Consider the following 23003-nt stretch of genomic DNA (forward strand, 5'->3'; position numbering starts at 1 on the left):
GAAAGAGTGAAATTAGAATAGTCAGGCGGCTATTGCAGTAGTCCTGGAAACAGCTTTGAAGCAAGAAGTGTGAGAAAGGATCAGATTCAGGATAACATCTGGGAAGAGGAACCCAAAGAACTTGATTGGATATCGGATATGAGAGACAGAGGATCAAAGATAATTTCAAGTTTGTGACTTGAGAAATTGGGTGCATAGCAGTGCCATTTTTTAAGATGGAAAAGACCAGGGAGAAAGCAGGTTTTTCTTTGATAAGGGTGCAGATCAAAAGTTCTGTCTGGGACATGTTCGGTTTGAGTTGTCTCTTAGACTGCAAATGTGATCTCAAATAGACGATTGGACACTATATCCAACTGCCTACCAACTAGGTTTAGTAATCTATCTCAATAATTTATCATCTCGCTTTTGTGACTGTCTAACCCTGTCCTTGGGCAGTTAAGGCATTATGACCCTCATTTTCCTGACAGATTACTGTGTCTCAGAGAGACTCAGTGACCTCCCAAAACCACACAGCTAAAGTAAAAGAGCAGGACTTGAATTCAGGTCTTCAGGCAACCTGTACATGGACCTGGAGGGCACGCTCACCCCTCGCCCAGTTTCCTGCTCCAGGTTCTGTAGTCAAAGGGGGATGCAAGATAAGGACCCCATCATTAGGCTCTGCCTGCATACTCAAAGTGTCGTCCACAGTTTAGGCAATTGTTTATTTGCACTGTCAATATCAGTTAGCTCCCAGCCACATGGGGCTGTTTAAATTTTAATCAGTTTGAATTATAGTAAAAATTCACTTTCTCAGTTACACTAGCCACAGTTCAGGTGCTTAATAGATACATATGACCAATGGCTACCATATTGGATAGCACAGATATAGAACATTTTCATTATCTTAGAAATTTTTATCCAACGGTACTGGACTCTAGCTAATTCAAACTAAAGTAATTGTGAAGACAGTGTAGTCTTATCCTCATAGCTGTGGCCTAAGAGAAAAGTTTAGGAAAAAGAAATGAGTTGTTATCTGCTTTAAAAGTGGCACGCTTCATAAGCTGATTTTATACCCGGCTCTAACAAGCACCTTTCCCCAGTTCACACCCTTGAATGCTGGCGTGTTTCTCATTTTATCGAATAGGAATATATAAGAAAGGAGCTGGGTTCTTTCCACTTTTGCAGTCCCCTAATCAAAATACATGCATATATAACATCCACGTCCCTTCCCTCCCTCCACCCACCTCCATGTGTAACACCCTCACACACAGTGCTTTGCACAGAGCAGACAGAATGCTTGCCTGCTAAACAACCAGCATATTGTGATACTCTACAACACTGCCGTGGACAGTTGGCCACAGGAGAACATATCAGTAAAGCGCAAATAACCACAGCCCCGGGAGGTCTGGAGTTAAACCTCAGTTTCACAGCGTTTTCCTTTTCTATTTAATCCCTCCTCGAGTAAAGGAGGTCGGAGCCTCCCCAAGTAAAAACCAAGAGCTGTTCTCCTCCAGGGAAGGCAGGAGGGTAGAGGTCCTGGAGGGGGTCAGCGGGAGCTTCAGGCTCAGGTCTGCCCATTACTTAGTGAGCAGGGCCTTCCTCATAGGGCAAGGTGGAAGCATTCAGAAAGCCTCCTTCACACACATACACACAGGCAGACCTTCCAGCAGTTCCTTTTACAAAAGAATGGGAAGATTTGGAGCAAGGCATTTGGGGATTTTTTTTAAATTATTTATTTATTTATTTATTTTTGGCTGTGTTGGGTCTTTGTTGCTGCACGCGGGCTTTCTCTAGTTGCGGTGAGTGGGGGGCTACTCTTCGTTGTGGTGCACAGGCTTCTCATTGTGGTGGCTTCTCTTGTTGCGGAGCACGGGCTCTAGGCGCATGGGCTTCAGTAGTTGTGGCATGTGGGCTCCGTTGTTGTGGCTCGCAGGCTCTAGAGCGCAGGCTCATTAGCTGCGGTGCACGGGCTTGGTTGCTCCGCGGCATGTGGGATCTTCCTGGACCAGGGCTCGAACCCGTGTCCCCTGCATTGGCAGGTGGATTCTCAACCACTGCGCCACCAGGGAAGCCCGGCATTTGGTTTTTTAACCCTTTCTCAACACCTGCTGGTTGTATGACTTTGGGCATGTTACAGAATTCCTCCAAGCGGTAGGATAAGGAGATAGATGTTTAGAGCCTTAATCATATAGTTGATCCTCCACCAATTCAGCAGTTTATTCCCCTCCTCACCACTGAGGGTGAAAGTAAGAACAACCTAGAACAGAAATTTCGTTCTCCCTTTAAATTTTCTTTTTTCTAATATTTCAGTTTTTTTAATAGGTTATACTTACTTATGATAAAAATGTCTTAAGTATGTACAGTGAAGTTTCCTTCCTACCTTCCCAGTCACCTAGTCCTTCCCAGAGGCAAGCAGTCTTTCCAGGTGTTTATATATCCTTCCATAGTCATTCTATGCACGCACCAGCAAACATACATGTCAACACATATATCTATGTACTCCTTTACATGTATATGTTTTCTTCTTGGACACAAATAGCTGTATGACTGTTTTGAACCTTATTTTTGCCCTGTAGTATCTTGGAGATTTTTTATATCTACACTGAGCATCCTTAATCTCTTTACAGCTGCAGTGTTCCATTGTAGAGTTGTACCATTATTTGTTTATCCGCTCCTCTGCTGATGAATTATGTAGGTCATTTCCAGAGGTTTGCTATTATAACCCATGCCACAATGAACATTCTTGTACATCTGTCACTTTGCACATGGGTGAGCATACTTGTAGAATAAATTTCCAGAGAGGAATTGCTAGATCAGAGGAGATGTGATGAGGCTATATGAATAATTTTGATAGACCTGGTCAAGATGCCCTCATACAATTTGTACTTGTTTGCTGCCCAACAGCAATGTGTGAAAGCAGAGCTGAGTTTCTAAGCCTGGGTGGAACCCTCATACCTCAGAGACTGAACACCAAGTCTTCCATTTCCCAAAACAGCTCCACTTACATGGTGTTTGTGTGTGATTTCATTTGAAGAGGGTTGTTTTGTAAGTGGCTAAGAAAAGCTTGAGAACCATGATGTAGGAAGTCATCACTGTTCTTTCTCTTAGCCCTCCAGTTTGAAGGAATGACAGAGAAAATGAGATTGCTCCACACCCTACAAGAAGATCCTTAGACAAGTAATGTGGAGAGAATAGTTCATATGGTAGCTGGAAAGATGGAGTGGGTAGAAAGATTTCCAGGAAGCAGAAATAGAGGCCAAGGTATAATGAGGTGAGAGTTAGTCTCATAGGCCCCCACTTTAGCTGGGGTTCTCCAGAAGATCTCATTTGTTCTCATTTGAGCCAACTTTAAGGGCTTATCATATGCCAAACCCCGTACCAGTACTGGAAATAGAGATGCACATGGTCGGTCCCTGCTCTGGAGAAGCTCTTACAGAGAAGACAGTCATGTAGGCAGACAGGTTCTATATAATGTTATAGAAACAACAGCAATGGTGACAGCTAACCCTGAGAGCTGATTAAATGCCAGACTCAGGCTCAGCAGTGCTCCTCATCTCACCTAATTCTGCAGAAACCCTATGAAAGTGATTACAGTGCTATCCCATTTCACAGATGAGGAAACCAAGACCCAGGGAAGTTGAGGGACAGTCCCAACACCACATAGTAAGTGGCAAAGCTGGGGTTCAGGCTGAGGTCTGTCTCACTTCAAAGTCTTAAGGGAAAGTGGGCGTGATGCTGAAGCTAGAATTTCATCTCTCTCCTTCATGAAATGGTTTTCTGCTCCCTTCTCTTTTCGTAGCACCACATTACTCTTCAGGGTGCAGGTGGGGGAGTCAGAGAAGACCCCTGGAGGGAGATGTGACCTGAGCTGAGGCTCTAAGGATAAGTAGAAACAAGGAGAGCATTCCCAGCAGAGCAACTCTTGGGCTGATCCCCAGGAGAGCCAACCTCCAGGGGTCAGAAGTTTCTGCCCCAGGGAGGCAAGTGAGTGGCATGGATAAGATGACAGCCTCTGGAACCAGACTGCCTGAGTTCAGATCCTGGCTCTGACCCTTACTGAGTGACTTGGGTTCATCACTTAACCTCTCTGGTTCTTCACCTGTAACATGGGGCTGTACAGTACTGACCTCCCGGCTTATTATAAGCATGGAATGAGTTACCATATCTGGAGCTTAGAATAGTGCCTGGCAGCACATGCTCTATATATTTGTTCCCACTGTAGAATCTCCAGGATCCAGGTACAACCTAGATGTAAAGAAGAGGAAAACAAAATTGTGAAGTTCACCTGTGGTGCTTATTATAGAGAACTGTTACATGAGCTCCCAAAATGTAATGGGGTGCTATCAAAAAAAGAAGGAAGCGGGAAACCATTTAATGGAGGAGGGACATGCGCTTTTAGCCCAGAATTGTCTTGTCAAGCGTGGTCATGCTTATCAGCTTTCAGTTATCTGAAATTGTGAGTCAAAAATGGGCTTTTTTATTTGTTGTCTACTTCTTTATGACATCTTTATTGGTATTAAAGTGTATTGGTCTGTCTCAAATAAGGTGAAAAAGCAGAGAAGGATAAAATAAAAGGAACTACATTTGATGTAACTCTTAGCTTTCCGCTCTTCCTCTTTGATGCCATAAAATGTTTTCAGAGAACCCTAGAGAAGATATAAATGCTGCAGCTTTCTCATTTACCCACATAGCATTTATCTCTCCTCCACCAAGTCAAATTACTTTTTTCTGAGACCAATATTCTATAACAGAATACAAGAGAAGTAGAAATGAGAGGAAAGTCCTTCTCCAAGAAATCGGTCCATGTGACTTACATTTCGTCTTCATATTCTCTGGCCTTTTTCTCCTTTACCCCAAACTCACATTCCCATTTCTATTCCCAAGCCAAACCCCATGCTTGGACCACCCTTTCTCCAGGCCAGTTTTATCTCTGAATGATCTGAGCAACACCTAAGAATTCATCTTCTTGGGAAAAGAAATTTTAATAGAGAGAGAGGAGAGAGTACTGAACTCTTTGGGTGGCAGAAGTGCAGTTGGAGGGGTGGCGAGACTTGCTGAGGAAGGTGACTTCTGAGTTGGATTTTGAGGGCGATGGCTGCTACCATTGATAAGCCTTGCATGGTGTCCAGTTCATGCAAAGTACCAAATAAAAGTCTGCTGAGTTAATAAACTTTATAATTTATGAGCAATTATACTTTCCCAGTATCTCTAATATTCTACCATTTAACACGTTCTTGGGAGGGGAAGACCTGGCCACTTCATGCTGCATTGTACGGTCCTGGAAGCTCTATCTGTTACCTGGAAAACCTCTCAGTAGGGTAGGAACACCTACTGGGAACTCAGTGTTGTGGGGTGTGTGTGTGTGTGTGTATGAGTCCTGTGAGAAACTGCGGAGGCTGGGTGGGCCCTTGGCTGAGAGAGCAGCAATCTTAAGTACATGCTCTAGAAGAGAGGGGGGCCCCTTCCAGGAGAGGAGGAACATGGGAAAGGAACAAAGAGAGGCAATTTCTAGAGACTCACCTCTGACCTCACCCCTGAGCCAGGCCAGAGCTCATTACCTAACTCTTGTGTCTTTCACCCAAACCAGTTTCAGATATTAAAATTCCTGAAAATGACATGGGAGGGGATGAGGTAGATGACAAAAGGAGATAAAAACAAAATGAATTTTTAGTTGAATTTATCTAATGACCTTACTGAGAAAAAAAAAAAAAAACAAGATATGAGGCTTAGCCTCGGTATTAGTTGAAAGTTACTTAATTTCATTTAGCTCCAGCTCTTTCCTGACATAATGGTGTGAATATTCTCAGGAGGCTGAGAACCAAACTGCTGAGATTTGTGAGCCTCTTGCCTCTGGTGTGATCTCTGGGTGCTCTCATGCTGTTCCAGACATACCCTCTCTGTGACAGATGGGAGACACCTCTATCTAAGTCACACCAAATTATATCAAAGATTAGCTCCCTTGCCTCCAATTAATCCTCAACTTGTGCTTTCAATCTGTGTGTGCAGCTTCATCATACACAACAAAGACACTTTCTTCAACAATGCCACGAGAAGTAGAATTGTACATCATATTTTACAAAGAATAAAGTATGAAGAAGGAAAAAACAAAATTGGTAAGTAGTATATTAGTATAACAAGCTACCTCTGATTTGGGGGACTACAGACTCTTCCTTTGGTTTTATTAAGTTGATATCAATTCTAGAAATGCTCATCATTCATAAAGCCTCTAACTGCATACTCCCTTGATGGATAACTGAGAAATGTAAAATCTTAATAGAATCCTTAGATCACTTTTAAAAAAAATAACATGGCATCTCCTTTATCTAAGATCATGGAGAAGTGCTCTCAGTTCAACAAATATGTAAGGAGCGCCCATTATGTGCCAGGTACTGGGTGAGGGGTTGGGGAGATAAGCATAGGTTCAAGGAGTTGAAAACAGACAGTAAAGAAGTAAATACAATACATAACACGAAGAAATCGAAATGGATGATGTTTCCGAGATAGACTGCTACGGGGTGGGGGTGAGTTCAAGCCGAGATGGATGGAGTGGTCAGGGAAAGCGTTTCTGAGAAGCTGAATCTGCACTGAAACCTGAATGACAAGAGGGAGCCAGTGTGGGAAGATGGAGAAACAGGTGTTCCAGGCACAGGGAACAACAGCAAAGGCAGAGCAGGGCTGTCACACATAAGTAAATCCTCCGAATAATCGCCTCCCCCAGTAAATAACCTCCACACATTATATTTGGGGCATTTGTATGAGAGTCCTTCCATAATATATGACCAAATATCCTTCCTTATTAAACAGATTACTGTATATCAGGAGGATTTGGGTGGCTTTGTTTTGGGTATCTCTGTCCCAGTGAGATTTTTATCAATACTTTGAAGAATGACCTATATCAGTCAGGGTCTAATCAGGACACAAAAGCCACACAGAATTTGAACAGGGAAAATTAATATAAGTAACTAACTGTGACAGAGGTTTGGAGTTAATGGAGGATTGGCTAGTAAAGGGTAAGAAGAACTCTAAAGAATAGAAGAATAGCAAATATTAGGAGCTGCCACCACCCCTACAAAGACTCCCCACAACAAAGCTGAGACGTAGACCTTGTTGGAAAGGGTGCAGCTGTGGTTCTCTAGGTGGCAGAGCAGTTTGCTGGGGGTTCTGTGCCAGTAGGACTCTCTGCGAACCTGCCATCTCAAGTACTGGGAGAAGCTGCCTGGAGGGGTTCCAAGGAAGCCATTCATTGGGAGGTGTTGCACCAGCGTTATTACTCTGTGAAGCTGTTCAGGGGGACACCCGCCCTTAAGGAGGTGCCAGGGCTGCTGGCCCCCATGCACTGCAGGTGCTGGATCCCACAGAAGCTATGAGCTGCAGAAGCCTACTGGGAGGGGCATGCTAGTACCAGGAGGACAAACCCCTTCCTCCCCCATTGTCCCTCCAGTGCCTTCTGCTGACAAAGCTTAACGTTGTACCACCTGGCAAAGGAGAAATATTTACAAGGTCCAGCTCCATTATTGCAAAGCAGGCAGTGAACCTGTATTTGGAGCTAAGGGGCAAGAAACTGATAACTGGCACATGGCCTAAACAGTCTTCTCGTCAAGCTTTCGGGTGGGGTGGAGGCTGGAAGCGTGCATTATGTTAGTCACTGGAGTCAGATCCTAATAGATCTCAGTGATCTGGAAATCTCGGCCACATCCAAAAGATGGCATTTAATAGTTTGTAAATGTGAAGTGCTGCACTCAAACTCAGCGAAACAGCTACCCTGATACCGTGTGGGAGAAATGTTGCTCAACACATCATGAAGAGGGATAGACTTGGGAGGTTTAGTTGAATGCAAGTGTGAGTCACTAGTATGCCAAAGCTGCAAAAAACTACTTTGATCCCAAGCTGCATAAATTAAAATACTATAGGGAGAAACAGATACCTAGTCCAGATCTTGAATACACCTGGAATCATATGTTCAGTGAGTCAATGTAGGTGGGTATGGTGAAGTTGAACCTGATTTAGGGCTTTCTCGACTTCGATGGGGTTGTAGGTTAGCACGTTCTCATATTCTCTGCAGCAGTCACCCATCCTTGGGACACATTCCCCCACCCCCCCAGTAATGTCCTCCATGGCCATTCTAGCTCCAAGGATTTCCTCTTCTGAATTCCAATGGCAATTATTTTTGCAGTGTCTATTTGACAATCATGTACAACTCTTCTTTCATTACACTGAATTATTTACTTTCAATGGCATTATGAAAATTCTACCAACTAAAGAGAACCACTGTTGACATTTTTGTGTACCAAATAACTTAAGTATCACATTAATTACTCTTTTCATCTTTATACCCCATTTGTCCACGTGATTTTTTTTAACAAACTTAGGATGTGCTATACATACTTTTATCATACTTTTCTTGGTTAACATCATATCAGGAACATGCTAGAAAACAAGTGGAAGTGAAATGATTATGGCAGTAGCTATTCTGGATTATTTCATAACATGCAAATAATTTTTAAAAGCAGTCCCTTCACTAATATTGGTAGTATAATACCAGCACACCTCACAACTCATTATAACATACTAGGGTGTTGAGAATCTGCAGCTAGAAACTGCTAATCTAGATAATAAGCTCCTCAATTTTAAATAAGTTGCCTTATTCACCTTTGTACCATCATTGCCTAGCACAGTATCTGGCATATAGGAGGAGTGCTTGTTGAACTGAATTGAAAATCTTTTAAACATGATCAATGTCTAACCATCAGCATTCTTACACAATCAAAGACTGTGTACAGTGAGGCCATATAGCAATTATTGTGCTTAACTTTTGCATCTCAAAATGTGGGCTATTTTTACAACTAGTCAAGATGGAGACAGAAAAGGGGCAAAGACAATAATTTTTAAATGTTTTGAAAAAACACGAGAAGTGTAGTATTGTTACTAGTAAGAAATGATCGTTGTAAAAGTTTCTCTCATTTGATGAAAGAAGGAGAATTCTCTTCAAGAACCCCAGTGCTTTGAAAATCAGTAATGACGAACTGAAAAAATATCTGGTTAGAAATGACCGATCTCAGAATAAATTACTAACCCAAGATCAGACATTATGCTGAAAAATACGGAGTAGAACTATAAATGCTCTGTTGACCCAATGTTTCATCATCATCTTTGGTTTCATAAATAAAAGAAATAACATGTTAGAAGAAAATTTAATTTATTGATAGAATTAATGTTTATCCTGTGTTATTTTCTGCCTGAAACTCTTTCTGAAAGTGGCATCTTGCATGAGCCAACATTGATTAGAGATAATACAAAAATACTGTTTGTAAACATGATTTATAAGGGTATTTCAGTGGAGCAAAGGTTACCACTATGTAAGTTTTTCAATTTCACTCTGAGTTTATTACAACTCTGAAAATCAAACCTAGTGAAATCCATTTTCAAAATAGAGTAATTAATAGATCAACAAAGATTTATTTAACAATATAAGTGCATAAAATAAATCTTGAGATGAAGTCATATTTTCAAAACTGGTGCTCAAAGGGGAAGTTAGTAAGGTGATAGATTTTAAATATTTACTACTTTCTTACTTTTCAGGTCTGTGATAAATTATCATAAATTTACAAAGCTCATCATGAGAAGTCTCTTATTAGGTCCCCGTGAATCTTATTTTTTCTATTATTCTGGGATATTTGAAAGTTATTGATGATATATGTAGAATTCTTGATAGAGGCTCCAGAAAATCAAAGCTTTCTACATAATCATTTATTCATTCATTACAAAGGTATTTATTGAGGGCCTCCTGTGTGCTAGACAAAATACAAAGCCCTATGGATATTTGTATTTCAGATGCTTTTCTTAGACATTTAGTGTTAATGTCAAAGCATCTTAAAATACATTTAATCATGTTACCATGATTAAAAATACCTAAACATTAATTGACCCTCCATCAATAAAAAGTGAATCAGTGCATGTTCCATTTTCCAGTTAGGCTAAGCCTCTGGACTCTAATTAGGATCTAAAGCATGGAGAGTACTCATCTATAAGCCACTTGAGAGACATCTTCCAGTCATCTTCTTTGAAGTACATTTTAGGAAGTAGTATTATTCTTGATCTGAAAGAAACTTTAAAGATCAAAACATTATACTTCCACTTCCGGCCAAGATGGAGTAGTAGGCACAAGATTTGCTCTCCCACCTGAAACAATCAAAAAAGGAAAAACAAAAATGTATGAGACAACTATTTTCAAGACACTGAACATTGGGCAGTCAAGAACAGGGAAGCCTGAGGACAGAAAACAAATGAGGTGAGCCCTACAATTGCCCCAGCTTACTACAGTGAGATGGTTTCTAGACAGCAACACAGGGAAAAAGAATCCAGGCAGCACCTGGTAGACTCCCTGAGTTGAAAAGATGTTGCCGAGAGTCCAGGGAGACCAAGGCAGCCAGAGTTCACAGGACAACGTACCAGAAAGCAGAGAGCTTCCCAGAGAACCCTGAAGATCTGCAGAGGGCCACCTCAAGTATTTAGCAGAGTACCGATTAGTACACACATCAGGAAACTACCGAAGGCCAGAGAAAGAGCAATCCAAAAGGATTTCCAATGAGATTGAACACCTCATAATTCACAAAGCATTATGGTCTGAAAATCCCAGTCCAAAATTCAGAAGTTGACATTAAATTTAAAATGCAAGACCTAATTTTTTTGCTGCCTGCAAAAAAACACTCTTTAAAGACACAAATAGGTTAAAAGTAAAAGGATCAAAAATATATATATAGCACACTAACCATAAGAAAGCTGAAGTGGCTATATTGATATCAGACAAAATAGATTTCAGAGCAAAGACTATTACCAGGGATAAAGAAGGCCACCTTACAGTGATGGAGGAGTCAGTTCATCTGGAGGACATAACAATCCTAAATGTTTATACGCTTAATAACAGAGCTTCAAACTACATGAAGCAAGAACTGCTGAGAGAAAAAGGCAAGTCCATAATTACACTCAGAGGTTTCAATACCCCTTTTTCAATAATTAATAGAACAAGTAGACAGAAAATCAGTAGGGGTTAGAAGAACTGAACAAACATTACAGTGCAATTAACTTAATTGATCTTTTAGACCACTTTACCACCAACAGTAGAATACCCGGTTTTTTAAGTGCACGCAGAACATTACCAAGAGACCGTACCTGGGGACATAAAACAAGACTTAATAATTCTTTGACCACAATGGAATTAAATTAGACATCAGTAAGACCATCTCTGGAAAATTTACAAATATTTAAAACTAAATAATATATTTTTAAATAACTCATGGGTGAAAGAAGTCAAAAGGGAAATCAGAAAGTTGCTGTATTCAATGAAAACACAGTATATCAAAAAGTGTGCAGTACTTAGGGAGAAATTTATAGCACTATATGCCTATACAGGAAAAGAAATGTCCCAAATTAATGACCTCTCCTTCCACCTTAAGAAACTAGTGGGGGGAAAGGAAATTAAATCTAAAGTAATCTAGAGTAGGTAGATGAAAGGAAATAATAAAAATCAGAGAAGAAATCAATGAAATGGAAAACAGAAAAAAATAGAGAAAATCAATGAAACCAAAAGCTGGTTCTTTGAAAAAAATTCATGAACCTGTGGTGGACACACCCTAGGGTGACACCCCAATGTGTAGTCCCTTCCCCTTAAGTGTGGGTGGAAACTGTGGCTTATATCTAACCAATAAAACATTGCAAATCCACATATCCAATACCCCTCTCCCATTTTATGGATGAGAAAATTGAGGCCTGAGGACAAGAGGACTTTCCAAAGTCATCCCACTAGTCTAATGCAGAGGAGTTAGGTTTGTCCATATTAAAGCTTCTGGACGAAAATGGGAGAGCTCCTGGTGGAAAATCATCTTTTTGGTATGATTAATTCATCCACTTCTCTCAGCGCACGCGCTTCTCTATGCCAAGCACCATGCTAGGTGTGCTTCATTGTTTTGTTTCTGTTTGAAAACCTGATTTTCTAGTCCTTGATTCCAGTTTCCTAGCAGATAGCAAAACTTTCTAAACTGTTGTCCCCAAGTAGTTGTGAACCACTTTTGAAAACGTAGATTGTTTTCTCCAAAAACTACCACCCTTAACATTAGTCTTACATTGTGAGGATTTAAACTCAGTATTGATTCACATTGGACTTTTTTATTGTTATAGGTCTGAATCGTTTGCTTACTAATGGCTCCTATGAAGCTGCATTTCCTCTGCACGAGGTATTGTCCTGCCTTTTCTCCTTCTCTGTCAATTCCGTGTTATTAAATCAGCTTCTGGGGATAGTGATTAATTGAGTTTGTTGATATGATATTTGTTCAGAATAAATTTAATTTGTTCAGTGGGTAGTTGGGGAGGGCCTATTTGCATTGTGATATCTCTCCCCCAGCGTAGATTTATTTCTCTCTGTCTTTTTATTCTAATTGCATGAGTACTTGAATCAAGAGTCACTCAGCGTGAATTTAGAGGAATAGCTGAGGGACCCCAAGTCATAAAATTAAAGAGGCATTGAACATTTGCATGAGGCGCCAGACCCAGGGGGAAAATGTCTCTGAAATATGTAGTCTCTGCAACAAAAAATTTTATAGCTAATCCTTAGAGAGTGGGAGGAAGCCATTTTGCAGAGTCTCTAGGAACTAAAGGATGATAAATAGAAATTAATAGTATTGTACTTATTGTTGCTTAAGATGTATAAATTTTTATATTCTCCTTATTTACTACATGGTCTTTGTCATCTCTAAGGACTTTTAGAAATGTAACTGTGATCACCCTTAACTCTGTTTCCCCCATTAGACTTTGGGTAATTTAACCCAGAATTCACTTTATATACATGGGTTTTCAGGGACGTAATTCTCTTGACTGGTGAGAGATTACTATCATTTTCATGGTACTGAGCCCCTACTCTGTACCAGTCGCAGTACAACACAGAGAACACAAAGATAAATTTCATAGCCCATATCCTCTAGGACCTCACACAGTAGCCAGGGTGAAACTACTGTTAGAGAGATTTTCCGAAAAAATCTTCTATGAGAAACAATGGCCAATTAAGCTTGGAGGACAGTTCCAACTATCCACCAATGGCAAGTCCTTCCAAAATATACTTCTTATTTGGCTTATGGTGTTTCTTCTCTTGATTTTAAACACCAGGAGGATGGAGAGGATGGTGTAGAATTTTTAAGCCTTTTTCATTAAGGAAACTAGAGGCTTTGGTCTGAGACCCTATTACAGACAGCCATGAAACCTTTTTTGAGTGATCCTTTTTGTGTAACAGAAGCAAACATTTTGACACAACGGTTCACACACAGGTGTTTCTGAATGTTAAAGACAGATGTCCCCAAAGCATATCATGTGGTTATTAGTTGGCATTGCCCCCAAAAAAAGGGTTTCAGTGATGACTGCATCCTCCCCATGCCCATCCCTTGCCCACGGTAAGGGCAGTGTCTGAACAGTGGTAGGTGGACAGAAGTTTCTGTGCAGGCAAGTGGGTGGTGGGCATGAGGGAGTCTGAGGAGATGCAGCTGTGAAACCCCAGAGTAACTCCAGGCCTTCTCTGTGGTTTTCATATCTTGCTAAAGCCCTGTATTTTATAAAAAGAGAGCTTCCAAATTAGTAATAGCAGCTGCAGTAATAACAGAATCGCTCTTTTGACTTTCTGCTCTCAGTTTAACTTGATTATATTATTGGACCACATAACAACCTTCGGAGGCAGGAAGGGCAGCTCTTGTTGCCTTGTTTTATGGTAAAAATTTAAATAGAGGTTTAGAGAAATGTTAGAGTGAGTTGGTGGTTGAGCTGAGCTAGAACCGGAGTTCCTTGTCTCTCGGGCCTCTTCACTTTCCACTGAGAAAAGGACTTCTCAAGTTAAAATGTCAAAAATTAGTTCACCTCCAGAAAGTACCTGTTCTATTTGTGAAACTAGCATTTCCACTAACTGAACTTAGAAACGCCCTACTCCACTGGCCCATGGTCTCCTCATTTGTTCCATGAGGAGGTTGAATTATATTTGAATTATTGTAATTTTTAGCTAACTTACCACTCTTGCATTCTAGGGTTTTCTTATAGACAAGACGATTTGACCAGGTTACAGCTATGGCTGTTTACCAACTACTCTATCTTGAGACAAGTGGAAAAGAGAACTCATAAGTCTTGGGCGTGGCCTCTGGGGCAGGATGCTCTATTCATTCAAACCACAGAAGAAACCTAATGAGGCAGATGTTGTTAGTTCCCCTATGACCTGGGAATCCAAGGCTCAGAGAGTATAAGGTCTCCTGGCTAAAAAGTAACAGAACTGAATTTTAACTCAGTTCAGACCTGCCTGATTCCAGCAAGCACGGGCTTTTTACTACAGGGCATCAACATCAAGATTACGTCCAGAATAACTAACCATACTGCTTTCCCTTCAATAGAATGGATCTGTTTTTTTTTCTTATATCACCCCTATTGCTACTCCTGCCATAAAGGCTAGTATTACTATCAGCTTTTCCTTCCGGCTTTTGTGGGTATTACCTCACCGGCAGTGGTGTTTTTATCCAGGGAAGGTACAGAAGTAAAAACTCCATTAGAACCCACGGAGCGGTAAACCACCGCCACCTGCTCTATGAGTGCTGGGCCTCCTGGGGCGTGTGGTATAAATACCAGCCTTTGGATCTTGTAAGGTGAGTTTTTAACCAGATGCAAATATAAAGCTTACACAGGCTGATTAGGGCAGACTGTCAACCGGGACAAGCCAACATTGGGGGGGGGGGGGGGGGGGGAAACGGTCTGAGGTGCACAGCTGACACTCAAGTCTGACTTCTTCCCAAGGGGGCAGCCTAGCAGAGGACAGGGGTCGTTCTTGGTAAACCTGACCTCCCTCTGATGAGAATGGTGTTTCCTCCAAAAGAGCCTTGGAAAGGGGCATGTGAGATCAGCCAGGCCTCCCCCAGGATTCCCTAAGAAGCTCATCACCCATGTGACTATTAGGGACAAATTATCAATAACAGTTGTAGAGAGGTAACACTGCTTGCATATATTAGTGACAAATGGAATATTAGCTACTATTATGCAAGTGGGACATAGAGGGTTCTGTCATTCTAATAAATTTCAGGCTTACTTTAATTTTCACTTAAAACTAATAAACTTTACAGATTGTTTGAATTCTGCAAGTCAAAAGAGTATATCTGCTTTTAACCTATGATATTTGTGCAGTGAAAATGTGTGTTTTCTTTAACTGTCTATATATGCCCAGCTTTCTGCCGTGGAGGCATTATACTCTGACATCTCATTATTTATTTAGAGACTGATTATTAAGATTGAGTAGTAACAATCCACACTTCGTGGATTCCTTATTAAAAAGAAAGTCATGTCTCATTTCCTAGACTAGCCAGATTTATTTCACTTTTCCCCGAGCCCTTAAAAAATGATGCCAGAGGAAAATGAAATAATAAGACAACTCACTTTACATTTCGTCTCCCCGGGTAGTCATTCTTCCTTCCAGAGTCCTTGTTACAAGAGTTTACTCCTGTTGACCCAAGGACGTTGATGAATTGTGTCCCCTTCTCTGTGTGAGTAGCAAATGATCCAGATGATCTGGGTGAGTGGACAGTATTTTCTGAGACGAGATCATTTGCCTTTGACCAGTCTCAATATACGATAAAATAGTAGGGAAAAAAATATCAAAGCCAATTCTCTTCCCAGCCTGAGTCCCATGTTACAGGATTACATTGATTAAGAATTACAGAAGATTGCTGCAGGCAAAGCATCTCCCATCCGTGACAGTTTCTTGATTAAGATTTTATCATTTTTCAGTGAGTATTAATTAACTGCCCACTGTGTTCCTAGTACAATGCTAAGTACTATTGGCAAAGACACACAGAAGCCATGGTCTCTGGCTTTGAGAAATGCACAGTTTCCTTCAGGAAAACCGGCCCTGCAAACTTGAGACAACTGTAAAACAAGACCATGCATAATTTGGTAACGTGTGATGGAGGCCAAAAGTTTTACGACAATTAGGAAAAACGGAAAGGATCGATATGGGCCAGTGCCCCTGTGGAAGGTGCAGAGCTGAGCCCTGGAAGAGTAGTGAGATTTGTGTTGGCCAGAGGGAGGGGACATGAAAAGCACAAGCAAGGTTTGAGTGGAGTGAAGTTGTGGAGCAACTGGGGAATCTCATCTCTTAAATAGTTCTTGTCCTATATCTAGATTTTGCTTCCTCCATATCTCTGGAACCTGGCCACACCCCAGCATCTCCTCTACCACTGCTGCTTCCTTCACCTGTGACCTGGACTATGGCTGTTTTCCCCTACGTGGTCTCCCTTTTTCCTTCCTGGCCCTTCCACTCCATTCTCCACCCTGGAGACAGAATGTGAAACTGGTCATGTCCCCAGATTGGCTACAGTCCTCTCATGGCTTTTCATTTTTCTCAGGACAAAAATCAATGCATTTAGCATGGTCTGCAAGGCCCATCGAGGCTTATCCTGTGCCCACCTCACCAGCCCATTTCTTATTATCAGTGTTCCAGCCACACTGCCCTTATTTCACCTGGTCTCTCCTATCACAGGGCCTTTGTAGGTTCTGTTCCCTCTGCTGGAAACACTCTAGCCCGTCCCTAACCCCACCCAGTTAACTTTCATGCATCAGCCCAATAGTCACGTCCTCAGAGAAGTCTTCCCTGGCTGGAGGTGTCACATGGCTTTGTTATATACAGTTATCGCATTGTGTTCCCCTCCTTTGTAGCTCTTTTCCCAGTTTTGTAATTATAAGCTTATTTCTTTCATTGATTTATGTGTGTCTCCTCTGTCACTCTGCAAGCTTCATAGGAGGAGGGACCAAGCTTATTTTGCTCACCATTGTGTTCTCAGAACTTAGCACAGTTTTTGGCACATAGTAGGTATTTTTTAATTTGTTGAATGAATAACTGAATATTTGTGTATATGAATATATGTTGGAAAAGTCTTCTGGAAGTGGAAGGTTTCTGTTGGGACACAATAGAAGATGGGATAAATAAATAATCCATGCTTTTAGGAGCCATTGAGTACTCTAGGAGGAAAGCAGTACTCTAGGAGGAAAGCAGCATTTGGAAATAGATGGTCAACATTCGTTTAGAAGGAGAATAAAAAATAATTAGAATATTCTTACATTGGACTAAGAAGTAATTAACTTCTGAGTTATGAAATTTAGCTGTTGAAAGGCATAGAAAACACAATAATGATATTTAAGAAATAAAAACCAAACTTCACAGACCACAGGGCACTAGGCAGGCTGGTTAGTCTCAGGAAAATATTTATAGAGGTAGATGTCAATGCCTGTGAAGAGTCATCACTTAAAAGGGAAAGTTGCTCTCAGAATTGATTCATGTTGAATCTCAGTAATTAGAGTTCTTTCTTTGTAACATCTTACGATTCTAGCATTTTAAACATCTTGTAAAACTACAAAATATTGAAAGGGGTGTTTAAAGGTTTTCACAGTAATTTTGTTTACTACTTTTAAAAAATATATGTAATTATAATACATGCATTACAAACAAACACACACTCAGAAATGGCAAAAATGAGATTATGTGTTGGCACCAACTCTTCAAATTCCCCTGGTTCCTTGTCAGTAACAGTATCATGTATAACTTCCTGAATGAGCTGGGTTTATTCTGTGTTTTCAGAACAAGCTTGCGTATAATCCTGTTCTGTTATGGAAGGGTTCATTCTATTTCTGATCTAGAGTAATAGGAAAAGAAATTTAAGTCCAGAGCTTAAATTTGGTCAAACATTCCATTCTCTTGGCTTACTTTGTCTGCATGGTTATCAGCAAAGCCACAACAAAGTAAAATGACTGAGCAAAGTGTTATAATGCCTAACTTTAAACACTTCAGTATAATTTGCAAGGCTGCTGTGTCTTAAACAGGCGGTACTTCGGAGAGAAGATTGGGCTGTATTTTGCCTGGTTGGGCTGGTACACCGGCATGCTCTTCCCAGCCGCTTTCATTGGATTATTTGTCTTTTTGTATGGAGTCATAACTCTGGATCACTGCCAAGTCAGGTACGGGGAGCTCTGGGTGAGCCTGCCTTTGCTTATATTTGGAGTTGGGCATTTGTGTTTTTGGGGTGTTCACAGACGATCGGCCCACTTAGCTATTCATTTTAACTTCTTTCCAATCTCTCCTGGAAAAATTCAAAACGTTCAGTTCACTAGGTCTGCCCATCCATTGCCCTTGTTGCTGTGGTCTCCAGCTACCAAGGAAGCAAAGCTCACATTTATGGGTATACAAGCCACTACATATCCACAGAACAAATCACTTTCCTTCACTGGCTCAAAGTTGCTCTTTTTCTGACTTTTTCACCTTTTTCTTTCTAACTAATACTGCAAAATAGTGGGTTAATCATCCTTTTTCTTATCAATTTTGTGTTCTTACAAGGACCCTGTAAGCTGGAAAGACATCTCACCAACTTGCTGAAACCTTGTGAATGATTCAGTGTTAACAATTGTTGTCTTGGCTCTTTTGCTAGACTATAGTTTAAGGTATTCATAGAGATCTTCGTACAAGGCCGGACAGTGATCTTAAATAATAAATAAATGTGCCTTTTAGAAGTGACCTGCAAAAATATTTTAATTTCTGGAGAAATTGTTAATGAGATGTGGTTTTCTCCCAGAACTAATCCCTAGTATTTTTATTTATTCCTCCATAATTTATTCTTATTTATCATGCACATAGAAATTGACTGGCACTGTGAGGTATCTCATTGTTCCCATAATTCAGTATGAAATTGCTTCCAACCTGTGCAGTGTTATGAATGACTTCTGTATAACCTGAGGTATAAACAATCAATGTTTTGCTTCATGTATTTTCCTGAGCTTAACTAATTAATATGTAAAAGCCAAGAAACAGCCTCATAAATACGTAGGTTTATCAAACTATTAAACTGTGCAGGCACTTGTTTATATTAATAACTAAGAAAGGGCTAAGAAGCTTCTGAGGGCAAAAATTTAATCTACTGAATCTTATTTACTGGTCGACTATTCTGGTGAAACTGAAGGGGGAAAAAATGCTGTTATGTCATCAAAAAGCGGTCCTTTTTTGTTCTCTTTTCCAGTAAAGAAGTCTGCCAAGCTACAGATATCATCATGTGTCCTGTGTGCGATAAATACTGTCCGTTCATGAGGCTGTCAGACAGCTGCGTTTATGCCAAGGTAATTTCAAATATGCAGCATTTTAGTCAGATTGAATTTATTTATTTGTTTGTTTGTTTATATAAATTTATTTATTTATTTTTGGCTGCGTTGGGTCTTCGTTGCTGTGCGCGGGCTTTCTCTAGTTGGGGCAAGCGGGGGCTACTCTTCGTTGTGGTGCGCGGGCTTCTCCCTGCAGCGGCTTCTCGTTGCGGAGCACAGGCTCTAGGCACGTGAGCTTCAGTAGTTGTGGCTCATGGGCTCTAGAGCACAGGCTCAGTCATTGTGGCGCATGGGCTTAGTTGCTCCATGGCGTGTGGGATCTTCCCGGACCAGGGCTCGAACCTGTGTCCCCTGCATTGGCAGGTGGATTCTTAACCACTATGCCACCAGGGAAGTCCCAGATTGAATTTAATATACACCTTCCTGAGAGATGGTGGTGACCACATTCTCTCCGTCCTTTCTGGTCTTTGATTCTCAAGTTTACCTTGTAGGAGAGATTTACCTTCATCATTCAGTATTCTAATTCAGATATTTGTTTTACTGTATATGTATTTAAAATGTATTGGCTCTAATTATTATCACAGGAAGCAAATAGAACAGTTGATGGAATCAGAGAAAGTTAGGTTCAAATCTTGACTGTGCTGTTTACCACTTGTTATTGGAGGAACATGTTATTTAACCTCTTCTGAGCCTCAGTTTTCTCATCTGTAAAATGGAGAACATGATACTCGTTTCACATGACTGTTTTATAAGAAATGTGGTAATGAGCGTAGTGTTTAGCAAATGGTAAGGGCTCAGTAAATGACAACTGCCATCATTTTCCTCCTCTTCATCATCATTATTGTCCAAAAGACCTAGATTCAAGTTCAGGTCAGCTACTTACCTCCTTGACCTTGCACATGTACAGACTCTTTGAGCCTGAGCTTTCTCTTCTCTAAAATGCAGGCAGTGATACCTGCCCTCTCTGCCCCATGGCATGTCATGAGGACCAAAGAAGATAGTATACGTGAAAGTGCTTTGAAAAAAAAAATACATAACACCATTATGTCTATATGTTATTACATACCCCTTTCTGATGTTGTACCTCACTTTATTAAAATTTTAGACACATTCATCAAATTTCTAGAGTTCATTACTGAAGGGCAGTATCACTAATGCAAAGCAATGGCTGGAGTATAGACTGATGAAGACTTTTTAAGACCCACTGCCTATCAGCTTCCCCAGATTCCAGGTGTAAAAGGGGTTGGCAGATTTTATGTAACGTCTACAATCACTGCAGCTTGGATCCATCTAATTGTACTGTTGGCATTGCAGAGTTTTGCTCAATTTAAGTGTGGGAACATTAGATAGGCAGCCCAGGAGCCCGCCCATCCATGCTGTCTCTAGCCCTGTAGGTGGCCAGTCTGCTGTGAGGAACAGTAGCCAGCTGCGATTTTACAAAGATTTGGGCTTTTAGTATGTGCTGCAAGGGACCAAGAAAGCACAAAATACTCTCTCTTCCTTTGGAGAACGTACAGATAGACCTGCCTGGATGAGGACAAATTCAACAGCGTGAGCTTGGGAAATAGAGACGTGGTGAGAATCAAAAGAGGTTGGTCAGTAATATAATTTTGTTTAAAGATCATGAGTTAAGCACGAATGACTCAGGTGTAAAAATCCTGCTTTGGGGGAATCTCAGGAGCCCAGTTTTGTTTGTTTGTTTGGATGGTGTTTGTTTGTTATGTGAAAGATCTGCCTGGAGTGAAATTCTTTTTTTTTTTTAGGGGAGCTGTGATAATTCCTTAAAATAATCATCATGAATAGTTTAGAGTGCTCAGATTTTATAGGGCCTTCATTGGTCGCTTGTCCTACCAAACTCTCTAGATCTAACATAATAATAATTATAATAATAGCTAGGCAACCTACATTTATTATTTCTAATTCTCACAGCAACTTCAAGGTAGGTGTTATTATTCCCATTTTACTCAGAGACACAGAGAGGTAAAAGTTGTTTATCTGTGGTCACACAGCAGTAAGTAGCTGGCTCTTGGTTTATCTGAGTGCAAAACACGTCGCTGTGCCGTACTGAGCTTCAAGATGCTTAGATTCTAAATTTTGGATTTGGCCTTGCTTAGCAACTTAGTAAAAGGAAGGCTTAAGAGCCTCAGAATGAAATAACTGAAGTTATACAGAGTCTCCTTTAGAAAAACTTATTAGAAATACCAGACTGATTTAATGAGACTGAGGATGCCTAGAAATATTGGATCAAATAGGAGCCCAGATCCAAGTCAGTCAACAGCTCTTCTGCTCATCAGGAATGTTTTATCCCTGACCCTTGCCCTTGTACTTGCAAGGGTCAGAAACTCAATCAAACCGGCTTAAGCAGAAAGGGATTTACTGGCTCATTTCACTGCAGAAGATACTAGACCAGCTCACACTGTCTGCGCAGGAGGACCTCATGCCTAGAACTGGTCATCCAGGTTCTCAGATCTCACTCTCTGGCCACCTGTCTACGTGATGATTCTGTAGACAGGTTCCCTTCTCATGACGGGAAAGATGGCTGCTGAGTGTCCCAGCCCCAGGCCTCCATCTTCCTTCCTGTATCTCCCTAAACATATTTGTACGCTTATTTTAAATTCTTGATCTGCTGTTACAGGATGTCTGTTTCAGAAGGCGTATATGGCCTACTTTGGAATGTTTTGGAGGCAGCTGTCTTCCCCAGATGTTCTGTTCTTTTGGCCTGTGGGTGCTCGTCCCACGGAGGTATCGACCACTTTGGGTGAGGGTCAGAGGCTAGGTCAGTCCTGGTGAGTTTACAGAGAGAAGAGGACAATGTGTCCCAGGCACCACTGGGTGCTGTCACTCTGTCAGAGGACTTTTCTGGTCAGAGTTTCATTTTTAAGCCTGCTTAGAACAAAGCGGAATTGGAAGGAGGCGCTCTCCCTTAATTGTAACTACCAGCCCTGGGGTTTAAAAGGGAAAGGACTGAGAAGTGAATGTCCGAGGTCAGCCGGCCGGACAGCACCTACATTCATCATCTCTCCAACAAAGCGGGACTCTTTGAGCATCCCTGATACTACCCCCAAGAATACCAGCACTTGTGATATGACCTGTTGCAGCTGATTTCTGAGGGAGGGGAAACTAATTTTCCAATGCCACTGAGGGAGAGGCTAGATTGGAACTTACGTATTTCTCTAACCTGTGTTCTCACTCCGCTTGGGAACCACTACCGCTCCCCGCCATCACACACACACACACACACACACACACACACACACACCCCAGTTTAAGGTAACCTTCTCTTTCCCCTGGCATTTCTCAGGATCTTGGTTTGTGTGTTTTTGTGTTTTGTCAGTTCCTGAAATCTACTCTCCTGCTTCTCCAGGTTTGATTTTGGCAGAGGGAGCCATCAGTCTGTCCTAGCTTACCATCTTAGGAGGAATTAGAAGTCCCGATTAATTCACCCTGATTCACATATTTCCAAATCGGTAACTGCAGCGGGAAAATGTGTCTCTCCGAGTGTTTTCATACCAGTCCCAGGGAAGGACTCCGATTGGTTGTACTTGAGCCATGTTACCCAGAGAAGGAGGAAAAATGATCCCCACAGTCTAAAACAATGACAACCACAATCCGTTCCAGAATCTTCCCTGATGGTGCAGGGAGTGTCCACCAGGAAATACCCTAGGAGGGAGCACGAACCAACCACTTACCACCGAGGCTTTCAGGCTTGATTTGATGCTGACCACCTGATATACATAGTGTAACACTCCTTCTGGCATCGAAATAAGTTGGCTTTAGACTTTTGTCTCACACTAGGTGTTTGAATGCTTCCCATCTCTCCTGTGTTTAAAGAAAGAAAAGTAATAAACTTTCGGAAAATTTTGAAATACTTCACA

The 23003-nt window shown here is 41.2% G+C and overlaps 1 protein-coding gene across 1 annotated transcript in view; it reads left to right on the forward strand.

Moving 5' to 3' along the window:
• The window catches only part of ANO4 (anoctamin 4), a 459674-nt gene that overhangs the window by 348610 nt on the left and 88061 nt on the right, over positions 1 to 23003 (forward strand). The window contains exons 11-15 of the mRNA XM_059937385.1: positions 5986 to 6092; positions 12154 to 12209; positions 14521 to 14642; positions 17863 to 17997; positions 19050 to 19146. Coding sequence (XP_059793368.1) covers positions 5986 to 6092; positions 12154 to 12209; positions 14521 to 14642; positions 17863 to 17997; positions 19050 to 19146 — 517 coding nt within the window. The remainder of the gene's footprint in view (positions 1 to 5985; positions 6093 to 12153; positions 12210 to 14520; positions 14643 to 17862; positions 17998 to 19049; positions 19147 to 23003) is intronic.

Source organism: Balaenoptera ricei, chromosome 10, assembly GCF_028023285.1.
Source record: "Balaenoptera ricei isolate mBalRic1 chromosome 10, mBalRic1.hap2, whole genome shotgun sequence".
Taxonomy (NCBI): domain Eukaryota; kingdom Metazoa; phylum Chordata; class Mammalia; order Artiodactyla; family Balaenopteridae; genus Balaenoptera; species Balaenoptera ricei.